At 47.5% G+C, this 11,667-nt stretch overlaps 1 protein-coding gene across 3 annotated transcripts in view; it reads right to left on the bottom strand.

The window, feature by feature from the left end:
- Positions 1-937: 937 nt before the first annotated feature.
- The window catches only part of CERS4 (ceramide synthase 4), a 29,469-nt gene continuing 18,739 nt past the window's right edge, over positions 938-11,667 (bottom strand). For all 3 annotated transcript variants that reach the window (XM_065699919.1, XM_065699920.1, XM_065699921.1), the window contains 9 exons: positions 11,522-11,639; positions 10,915-11,033; positions 9,276-9,333; positions 6,488-6,538; positions 5,995-6,087; positions 5,142-5,270; positions 4,768-4,874; positions 4,197-4,353; positions 938-2,895 (listed from right to left, as the gene is read on the bottom strand). In XM_065699919.1, the coding sequence (XP_065555991.1) occupies positions 2,704-2,895; positions 4,197-4,353; positions 4,768-4,874; positions 5,142-5,270; positions 5,995-6,087; positions 6,488-6,538; positions 9,276-9,333; positions 10,915-11,033; positions 11,522-11,639 (1,024 nt within the window). In that variant the 3' untranslated portion in view covers positions 938-2,703. The remainder of the gene's footprint in view (positions 2,896-4,196; positions 4,354-4,767; positions 4,875-5,141; positions 5,271-5,994; positions 6,088-6,487; positions 6,539-9,275; positions 9,334-10,914; positions 11,034-11,521; positions 11,640-11,667) is intronic.

Here is an 11,667-nt window from a genome sequence, read left to right as displayed (position 1 = left end):
ACCTCAAAAGATCATCCAGTCCAACCCCCCCGCAAGAGCAGGGTAACCTACAGTACATCACACAGGAACTTGTCCAGGCGGGCCTTGAATATCTCCAGTGTAGGAGACTCCACAACCCCCCTGGGCAACCTGTTCCAGTGCTCTGTCACTCTTACAGTAAAGAAGTTCTTCCTGATGTTAACGTGGAACTTCCTATGCTCCAGTTTACACCCATTGCCCCTTGTCCTATCACTGGATATCACTGAAAAAAGCCTAGCTCCATCATCCCGACACCTACCCTTCACATATTTGTAAACATTGATGAGGTCACCCCTCAGTCTCCTCTTCTCCAAGCTAAAGAGACCCAGCTCCCTCAGCCTCTCCTCATAAGGGAGATGTTCCACTCCCTTAATCATCTTTGTGGCTCTGCGCTGGACTCCTTCAAGCAATTCCCTGTCCTTCTTGAACAGAGGGGCCCAGAACTGGACGCAATATTCCAGATGCGGCCTCACCAAGGCTGAGTAGAGGGGGAGGAGAACCTCTCTTGACCTACTAACCACTCCCTTTCTAATGCACCCTAAGATGCCATTTGCCGCCTTGGCCGCAAGAGCACATTGCTGGCTCATGGTCATCCTCCTATCCACCAGGACCCCCAGGTCCCTTTCCCCTTCGCTACTTTCCAGCAGGTCACCCCCCAACCTGTACTGGTACATGGGGTTGTTCTTCCCCAGATGCAAGACTCTACACTTGCCCTTGTTAAATTTCATCAAGTTTCTCCCCGCCCAACTCTCCAGCCTGTCCAGGTCTCGCTGAATGGCAGCACAGCCATGTGTGGCTCCTTTCTTCCAAGAAGAATGGCACCCGAATGTGTCTCCTTGTCACACATCCAGCAACAAGGTGCAACCGAGGCAGGTTACCTCCTGCTGGCGAAAGCAGCACAAAAGAGCCCAGACTCTCCAACCTTTCAAAAGTCATTTATAAAGACTGTTTACAATCAGTAGTACAAAATGATCCGCAACCATCCCTCCTGCACGCATCACCCGCAGAGGAGTGGCAGGGTTGTGGACTCAGATTAAAGGAACATGACGGGATACAGAAGATGTGCTTTAAACATCAAATTAGCTCAAGGCTTCAGAGAGAAACTATCTTCAGCAAATACGAATGTAAAGGATGATGCAGGAACAGATGCTCTCCTCCCAGAGCATGTTACCGCCCTGGAATGCCCCCCCACTGGAACCACTTTTCCCCCTGTGAAGGGATCCAGAGTACTTTACCTGAAACCCAAGATGAGCACATACAAGCTCAGATCAAAGCTCTCTCAGCCACATCTCAGGTGAACCAAGTGGGTTGCTGAAAACCCCCTTCTATGCTGTCACTTGCCTTTCAAACACGTGCTTCTGAAGTCAAGTGTTTCCTTGGTGCATGTCCTTCCCCAGTGAGCACTGGTTCTTACTGGACACATACAGGAAAGTGGCAGCATGGCCTTGGCAAAGTCCCTGCACTCATTGCAATGAAGCTGTAAATACTTTGGTTTCATAGAGTAATTGATCTATAAACCAGAAATTCATGTCATACGAATTTAACTCTTTTAAGGTATTACAGAATTCAAAGTCTAAGACTACACAGGATGTAAGACCTAAGACATCTAAAACTGAATCAGAACTGCATCATGACTTCATGGACTACTGCTTTAAACTTGCTTTTCTCGATCCATCTAGGCTAAGGCCCTAGAGTTAGAAGGCCACATTAAAGCATTATTCCATAAGGTTCAGCAGACCTTCTCTGGATCCTTTTTCCTCTGAGGACAGGGGAACTGTATTCCCTTCTTGCCACAAGCTGACTCTGTAAACATTTCCTGCTGGGCCAATCACACTAGGTGAAAACATGAGCACTTAAATCAGTGTGGACTTCTAGAATACCTCCTTTCTTGTCACCTCCCTCCTCCTGCTGCTGCGTTTACCTCCAAGGCAGGCTTAAAGGATTACCTGACAGTTGAGACACAGCTGTCTGGATTTTCCAGCTCTTCCAGCTATGATTTGGGTGGGCACTTTCTCAATCTGGCCTCTGGAGTTCACACTTCTGTGCCAATAATGCTGGTAACAGAAGAGGCCGAGATCCATGCCGTTACAAAACTGGTCACGGGGCACACACAGCAGCATTTCCTTTGAGAAGCAAAGGTATTCTCCTCTGTGTTTCCAAAGCTTCCATTTCACTGTGCTCAGTTTTAATCTTCTGTGTAGGGGCACCTGCCTTCTCAAAGGTTTCCCCACATTAAGATTTGGAGCCTCACACTTACTTGTTAGCCATAACCATTAGTGGCAATGGGCCAGGGCCTCCAGGGGCTGGTAAAGGCCCTTTCACACAGCATTAGGTGGTTCAAACTTGACGCTGTCAGAGTTTATCCACCTCTTTTTTTGTTTTTAGAAAGCATTCTTCAAGATTAACACATTTAACAACGAGTGTGGCACAGCCTAACCCAAGTCAAACCGCTTTGATCCCTTTCTAGCTGCTTCAAGGCTACCAGCTACAGTAAGCTTGTATTGAAGAAAGACCAAAAACGTCCTTCAACTATCACTGACCTTAAACACTTCTGTTTGCAGGAAGCAGGAATTCAGCTATGATACTGCAATTGCACTCCAATTTATCTATACAATAAGCAAAACTGTTTCTAAAGACACTGAACTGGGCTAACGCCAGAGCAGATCAGAAGCATGGGCGCAGTAGCTATCTTTCCTTGACATGGCCGTTGGTAAGATGGGTTCTGTTGTTCAGTGGCTCAGACCCATTCCTCTGGATGTAACTGTTGCTTGTGACGTTGCTGAAACACGTGATCCCGTTTTTCTCCTTTTCCCTAACCTTTTCTGTTTCTTCATCCTTGTCGCTTTCTTCTGTGTCACTTCTCATGTCCTTTTCCATCTAAAGAAACATATAAATGAGAAGCAATACAACATACAAGTCTGCACAAGAAGCAGTGCTGGCTGAGCCACAGGACGAACATTCATCTGCTGCCTCAGATGAATGCGTGCCTCAGCCTTTGGCACACAGTCCTACTGCGTCCCTTCAGCTTTTACATCACCTTTGGAAACAAGATTCTCTCTTGTCTCTTTGATTTCAGTCCCAGTGTAATCCTAGCTGTGATCATGGAATCATGGAGTGTTTTGGCTTGGAAGGGACCTTAAAGCTCACCCATTCCAACGCCCTGCCACGGGCAGGGACACCTTCCACTAGAGCAGGTTGCCCCAAGCCCTGTCCAACCTGGCCTGATAACCATTACAAATTACAGCACTGGCTGAGAAGCAGCATCAAAACACAGGCGGCCAGGACTGAGGACAGTGACAGGAGACTGAGGAGATCCATACTGCTGCTTTGGGCGTAAGCATTTGGAAGAAGGATGGGAGAGGCTCTTTCACATGTTGCAAAAGCGCCAAGGCAACAGCTTCTGACCACGGCTGGCCTGGATGGCTGCAGGTTGAGCACATCGCTCTGGCCAGGAATTAGGAAAACAGTAAAATTAGGATTAGGGAAACAGTAAAAGGGCATCTTCAATTGTGTCTTCATTTTCTGCCCGTGAAATGTGTGTTTCCTGGTTTGCAAGGAATTTGCTCTGCACAACCTTAAGGGAGGAAAAGGGGACAATATGGATGAAGATGAGCCTTTAATGCTTTTTCTCAGTTCCCATAACACAGAATTCCCCAGTTGGATACTAATAAAACAACTCATCTTAGGCTATGAGGTCAACTCCCACAAGGCCCTGACTTTTTACTCCTGGCCTGTATCTTCAGCATGTGGCCAATTTAAATGCCATTAGGTCACGCCTTTGATTTTGGGAAGAATTTCATGCTGAGCAGCAGTTTGGTCTCACAGCAAATGATGGGTCAGAAAGAGTGGGAGGCCCTTCCCTTAAGTTTATACAGCTGCATCTCAGACTTCCATCTAGGGCTGCTCTGTGACTTATGAACAGCACTACCTGGGTGCAATACTGAATGGATTATGGTCTGGACTTCTCTACTGCTCCAAACAGCCCAGACAGCTGGTTCAGACAGAAATATCTACTTGTAGATATCTACAGCACTGTAAGACAAGCCATATGAAACATGTATTAATGTTTTGTTACAAATGCAAATCATTCTGGAGCAAGTGCTGGGACTGGTGGCAAGCAGTCGAGGTGGATCCTCCCTCCCCACGTGATGCACATGGGACTACAAACCCATCCATACCGTGCCTCTGAGGATGAACATGTAGACCATGTGAATAATTAGGCAGGACCAGAAGACGTGGAGCAGCTGCAGAATTATCAGGAGAGCATTCACAAAGTAGTATCCGAAGAAGGGCTGGAATATCTCCATGGAGTAATAGTAGGTATTATAGAGCACTCTGCAAAAGAGAGGGAGTTGCAGTGGAGGGGAAGTATGTTGTTAGTATGGCTGTAATTAAGCCCTAGAAAGCTCTGGTCACAGAGGAAGTTTAATGGCAGTCACCTTCATATATATAACACATGTGAGCCAACTCCCCATTTCCCACCAGAAATAAGAGGGTAGAGCCAAGGACTCCTCCTCTGCAGCATTCTTCAGGACTTTAAGACTACTCTATGAATTCCAAGGCAGACCACCCTACTTTACCCCAGGGCAGCTGCAAGAGCCATGTGCCACTGTGGCCTGTGCAAAGGGCAGGGACATATGCTCAAGGCCTGACAAGCAAAGGCTGCAGCAAAAGATTCAGCACCCAGCTGAACGATCCTGTCCCTTTGAAAGGCAGCTTTTCCGTTTCCCTCTCCTGCAGCAGACTCACGTGTAGGGGAAAACGACCAGGCGGCTGATGAGGAAAACAGCTGAGAAGATCATGAAGAGGCTGTCACAAGTTTTTTTCCACTTCATGTAATTGAATATCTTGGTTGGCTGGAAGGAGAAAGAGCAATAAAACCGCAGGCCAAGACAGTGAATGCATCTGCACGTGCTCCAGCGTGCTAAAGAGCCAGATATGACACAATCTGCATGCAGTCAATCATGCCTCTTCCTGGCTGGTGGCAGAGCACCCTAGGCTGGGTCAGAGCAGTCCTGAGTTAGCTGGGAAACACCATAATGCCAGGCCCACACTGTGCTAGGTCAAAAGGCACCCTTTGGCTGAAGAGCACCGTTGCCTGGCATGTAAACTGTGGAGCTCACCTCTAGGAAGCAATCAGAAGCATCATGAATGATCATCACCAGGGTCCCAATGCGGATGTAGTTGGCACAGTATGAGAAGCTGATCAGGAAGATGGTTGCAGCATGATGAACTATCTGCTCCTTGAAATCCTGATGAGAAAGGGGACAGCAGTGAATAGAAGCCATAATGCACCTTAAATCTCTCTACCCAAATGACTAAGAAACCTCCACTATAAGGTATTACCCATAGAACTCTTTTACCAAACACATTCCAGAAACCCAGGCAGCCAAGAGACCAGTTTATGGTGTAAACCAAGGATCTTACAACAAAGAACACTCTCTCCCTCCCCCAGTAATGGTCCCATGATGATACAGATCAGAAGACAGAAGAATAAAAGCCAATGATTCAACATCAAGAGAGCTTCCTCTCCATCACAAAGCAGTGCCCCAGTTCCTACCTGTTTGCACAATCATTTCATACCCCCTTCTCGCTGGTGGAGACTCAATCTCTCTTTACAAGGGTATATTTGCAGCCTCAAGTGTATGTAACCATGCAGCACCCTCTCTGTGGGGCACTGGCACTAAGGTGCACATGCAGCTTAACTGGCAGAGAACCATCTCTTTTGCCCTTTCAGTGACCAGTGCAGCAAAGACTGAGAACTCTGCAGTACTTTGTGCCTTTCTGTGTCAGGGTTTGTATTCTCTACTTCCCAGAGGAGAGGGAAGCCAGTGACTGGGAATGGAAAGTCCTGGGAATGAGCAAGGAAAGAGTCCCCCAGCACCTCAGAGCAGCACTATACACTGCTCTTGAAGACCACTGTCCCCAGCGTTCAGCCTGTTTGTGCTTGATTCTTCCCTAAGCCTTGCCACTCACCTTCCTCTTCACATCAAAGGGCAGGGTGAAGACCAGTGACCAGTAGAAGGAGAGCTCCAGCATGTAGTACCAGAACAGGGAGGACTGGAGGGGCTGTGAGAGAGGGAGAGACCGAGAACTACCCATCAGATAAAGCAGAGCAAGGGCTGGAAGTGAAGGCTCCTTCCTAGGCCAAAGAACATCAGAAACCAAACCAACCAGACTGGTTCTTGCAGCTTCAGGGGGGAATACTTCCATTGAACAAGGCAGTTACTTACGAAATGTCATCTGTGATGAGGCAAAAGCAAATTGCTGGGGAAATTCCACTTTGCTGAATCATGTGGAACATTTAAGGAACCACCGGGAAGATCCTGAATATTTTGTGTGTTTCTTTAGCACTGTGCAGATTCCTGAGCAATTTAGCCCAGTGCTCTTTCTTTTGTCACTAGTATAACCTGATTTGCAATGGCAGTACACGGTTTATAACAGCAGTTTTCCCTCTTACAGGACTCACCTGCTGTGGATATCCTGTCCAGCATTCTCTATGGTCCCAAAGCCAAGGCTTCTGCAAAGAGAACACAACCTGAATGTGAGAATGCCAGAAGAATTCTTCTCTCATCACCCGCCTAACTCCTTCAGTTTTACTACTCCAAACCTCGCTGTGTTTTATTAAAGGCAGAGATGGCCACACTGTCTGGAACTCAGTTGCAAAGAGGTTTCCACAAGAACTTGCAGCTGCTTGTGACAGTACCAGTTTGTGGCTGTTGAGCTGAATTTTCACAGGCCATTCAGCCCAGTCCCAAATAAAATAGCTCAAAGAGGATTTATACCAACTTGTTCTACAAGTTCGGGGTGGTGATGTTTTGAGCCTATTAAATTACAACTATTTCATTAAGAATCTCTGTGGTTTGGACAACACCACTTAAATGTGGTAAAAAGGCTGAAAACTTGTGCGTCAAGAACAGGGTTCCTCCTCTAAATGTGAGGCTCATGCTGCAGTCTGTTAAGTGCTGAACCTCTGAGCAGATCTGTGTCCACACTTCATATTTAAAATTGGCAGTTGAGAACCTGACAACTTAGAAACTTCCATAAAACCATGGCAACTAAAGTCTCCCAAAGTTCTTCCTGCACAGAGCATGCTCTGACCCTTTGATTTGATCAGAGCATACACTGATGGAACATATTCTATGCTCCATCTGAAAGGGCAATTGTCTAGAACAGCTCTACAAGGCTCCAGATAGCAGAGCTAAGGAGGTATTTCTTCTCCCACTGAGCACCTCCTGGTGCATGAGCAGTACAGGAGGGAAGCAGTGGCTTTTACAAGCAGTGGTAATGAGGCTGTGTAGACACAGCCTCCTGCTGGCTGGAAGTAGGGTTGGGAGTAGGATTTACAGCAGATACAGGTACAGAACCAGAAGTGTGATATAGAATCAGAGAGGACTAAGCAAAAACTCTGAAACTATGGCACACTGTGTTACCTGAACTAGAAAGGAACCCCAGGTCCCTGAATTTCATCGTTCCTCTACTCTCAGCAAGTAAAGCTGTTTTCTGGTGGCCTACTGTGAGATAAGTAGGCCCAGAGGAAGCCACGAAGATGCTCCAAGGGCTGGAGCAGCTCTGCTCTGGAGCCAGGCTCAGAGAGCTGGGCTGGGGCAGCCTGGAGAAGAGAAGGCTCCTGAAGGGGAGACCTGAGAGCAGCTCCAGTGCCTGAAGGGGCTGCAGGGAACCTGGAGAGGGGCTTGGGACAAGGGCCTGTAGGGACAGGCCAAGGGGAATGGCTTGAACCTGCCCGAGGGGAGACTGAGATGAGCTCTGGGGCAGAAGCTCTTCCCTGGGAGGGTGCTGAGGCGCTGGCACAGGGTGCCCAGAGAAGCTGTGGCTGCCCCATCCCTGGCAGTGCTCAAGGCCAGGTTGGACCCAGGGACTTGGAGCAAGCTGCTCCAGTGGAAGGGGTCCCTGCCCGTGACAAGGGGGTGGAACTGGATCAGCTTTAAAGGTTCCTTCCCTGCCCAAACCATTCTATGGTTCTGTGAGTTCCTACTGTTGCCTGGTATTTCTGACTCATGGGACAGAAGTCTTCTGCTTTCAGCTGCTAAGATGAGCTTTAAATACTTGCTTTTTTCCTAAAGAAAGGTGTTCCAGAGGAACAAATGCAGGTTAAAATACTGCTCACATTACAAAGTAAACATGTAAAAGTCAGGAAATGTCACATGTAACTAAGCCCTGTCACATTCATTCTTTGTCCTTTTTAATGCAGTCATTTTGTTACAACCTTCGCTAACAGAATAACATGCTATCTGCCACACCATCTAAAGGTGCTGTCTGTAGATGCCTCCCTCTCTTGTGAAAATTGGAAGATGTGTACTGAAGAAAGACTTCTGAAAAGTGAAGATCTTTTCTTCCTAGAATGGTCAGAACATGCAGAAGAACAGGATTTTGCCTTCAGTTTGGATGTATGGATTCACAAAACACTACAATTGGGATTTAGATACTTCCACTCCTCTGCTAGCTCATAAGGTACCTTAAATTCTGACTTCAAAGTCAGTCTAAGTTCAGAAGTTCTTCACTTCTTACCATAATGAGAAGTCACAAGCATAGTTTGTGCCTGCAGGCTTGGGAGCTGCAGGTTTTCCATTCCTTAACCCCTCTGAATGTGCCAATGTAAAGCTCACCTAGGGAAGTGGTTCAGGAAGAGAGCCAGGAGAACTTCTAATATACAGTCAGAGGATGGCCAGTGCCCCTAGTGTCAGCTCACTGATCAGAGCATGTTCATGGCTTCTATTACCTCTTCTGCCTGTTGAGGCAGTTCAATTTGTGTTAAGAGAACTCATTATTTATTGGATTGGAGAAAAGGCAGAGGCATGAGCTTGAACCAACCACACCTTGGGCAAGGAAAAGAAAACCAATACATAAAATGATTAAATTGCAGTCCATGCTCCAAAGGAAACCTGGGGTTTTTTACCTTAACAGGTATCAGATACAACACACTACCAGGCCCTGCAGCTTCCATCTCAGGTAAGTGACCCCTCTCCTAGCCCACAGAAGTGTATTTTTACACAATCCCAATTGTCTTCTGCTTTGCCAGGAGAAGAGGAAACCTCTTGGGTCTGAGCTGGAGCGTTTAAAACGAGCACGGGCTGATCTGTGTGTGGTCTCATAGATGTGCTGTGTAGAGGATACACACTGACCTGCTGAGAAAACCTCTACGGGAAGGTCTGAAAGGACATGTTTGACAACACAATCTGCCGTTCTCGCAGGCATTGGCTGGGGAGAACAGCAGGTGGCACTGCTCGTGTACTCACATCGTACAGGACAGCGAGTCCAGTGATGAAAGAACTGATGTAAAATGTAAACCTCCAGCTACAAACGAACAAAACAGAGCAGGTTAGAACGCCATTCATTAACCACCCCCCTGCAGCTCTGTGCATCAACCCCACCCCTTCAAAGAAGGGCACTATTAAGGTAGACATATATCAATATGCCCGTAACAGGAGTGGCTCTTTGCATGTCACTGGCACATCCACCAGGTCACAAAGAGCAATTGTTCTGCTTTAAAGATGAAAATACAAGAATCCTGCTGACTAAAATGTCCCAGATAACCATTCCAAACCTTCCCAGCTCTGGCAGTCAAACAACACCAGTCTCTCTCCAAGGCTTTGGAGATAGGGCATGCTTAATTCATTATCATGTAAGTAATGAGTATGTCATGCTCGAGCTCAGTCAGAAGCTGGTAATGGTTTAACCACATCGAACCCACATACAAATACATATGAACTGCTTGCCAAGTTCAGTGGGCAGAGGCGGGTCACCCAATCATACACACGTAGTAAGGAATGAAGGAATTTCATCCCAATGGGATAAACAAGCCGTTAATAAACAAAACACATGAAACCTTCAAAGGAGTCCAACAGTCTAAACCAGTCCTTACATTTCCAAACATCTCCATAACAAATCAGAACTCCATTCTGAGAGCAAGACCCTACCTGCCAATGACACCCCCAGGAGCTCCAAGCCAGACATAACCTGTGCAAAGCCACTCCATCACAGACAGAGATTCCTTCTACAGACTCTGCATGGTGACAGAGGGCAGGTGGAAGGACTCCATCCTCACTGAGTCGAGTCACAAAAGTATTTACTGTTTCCTATTCATTGGAAGTGCAGGGAGAACTTAGATTGCATCTTCATGGAAGGAGATGAAGCAGATTGCTTTACAACTCCTTGTCCACAGATTTTGTATGTCTAGCTGCAACTACCTGGAATATTATAAATCAATGAGGGTTTTTAAGCAGGGGTTTTGAATGAGAGATTGAGTACTAAGTGGGGCACAAGGGGATTAGCTCAAAGTTGATGCCTACCCTTTGGTGACACACTTTTAGACAGATACATTTTAGGCAGAATACAATCTAGCCCACTGCCTGTGACTTCTGAAAGCAACAGCGTGCAGAACAGTTGGAGAAAAGATGCAGCAGAAGGAATTAGCTTGCACTGAGGCAAAGGGATGTCATGGGAAAGGCAACAGAAAGGCTATTTTGGAGGCAGCAAAGCGGCAAGAAGCAGTAAGATGCGAAGCAGTAGGGAGTTTTTCAGGTACAATTGTGTTTCAAAGCAGAATGCCGACTCAGAAAGTCAAACCCAGAAGTAGTATAAGGAATAAAGGTGAGACAAGAGTAAAAGGAGACTTGGGAGTGAAAATAAAGGGGAAAAGCAGCTCTGTTTCTGTAACAGAGAAGCAGTAGAGAGTTGCAGAAGAACTGCAACCCATGTAGGGCAGGGAAGACCCAGGATGCTCTCTGAATAGGAGTGGAGGGCAGGCTGGGGAGATGCTGGAGCTGGGATGCTCTCTGCATAGGGGTGGAGGCCAGGCTGGGGAGCAGTGAGCTGCCCATGGAACTCAGCTGTGGTGGAAGGCCCCTGCTGCTCATGGTTTGTGCTGCTGCTCACCAGGCCTCGCAAAACTTCTTGGACAGGCTGGGTCTGTCCGAGTTCCTCCGGCGCCGGAACCACCTCTCCACCTTCCTCAGTGGCAGGTCGCACTGCTTGGCCAAACCGAGCAGCTCGCCCTGGAAAAGAGGTGAGAAAGCAGGGTTCAGACCCAGCCTGGAAGGTCAGATGTGGCAATATGGGCATCCTGTCTGACCCAGCACAGAGCCCAGCTGGAGGCTCCTGGCAAACCCAAATCCAGTCAATCTGAGGCAATTTCAAGGCCAGGTTGGATGAAGCCTTGGGTGGGATGGTTTAGTGTGAGGTGTCCCTGCCCATGGCAGGGGGGTTGGAACTGGATGATCTTGTGGTCCTTTCCAACCCTAACTATTCTATGATTCTTTTGCAGCAAGCTGTTTGGTCTTAGTGTAAAGATCTCAGCGGAACATCTCTGCTCCTGGGGCTGGCTGGTGTTGGGTGGCCAGTGCTTTAGCGGTTCCTGCTGCTTTGTTGAGCTTCCAAATACGAGTGGCATTACCCAACTTCAGAATTCTGTGTGATGTTATCTGGCACAATAATAAGACACAAGGGCTAAACCTAGAGGAAAGCAAAGGAAGAAAGGACTTACCTCGCCCGGGTTCTTGCAGCGTGTACTGTAGAATGTTTCCAGCACAGGGTTGGGCTGAGCTTTTGGTCTCTGCTTGTCTCTCACACCCAGTTTGCGACTGAGGGGCAGGGCTATGGCTCTGCAACAGAAAAGATAAAGGCTCAACC

The sequence above is a fragment of the Lathamus discolor genome, chromosome 21 (assembly GCF_037157495.1).
Source record: "Lathamus discolor isolate bLatDis1 chromosome 21, bLatDis1.hap1, whole genome shotgun sequence".
Taxonomy (NCBI): domain Eukaryota; kingdom Metazoa; phylum Chordata; class Aves; order Psittaciformes; family Psittacidae; genus Lathamus; species Lathamus discolor.
The sequence above is the reverse complement of the archived record's forward strand: the minus strand, read 5'-3'. Positions and strand labels throughout refer to the sequence as shown.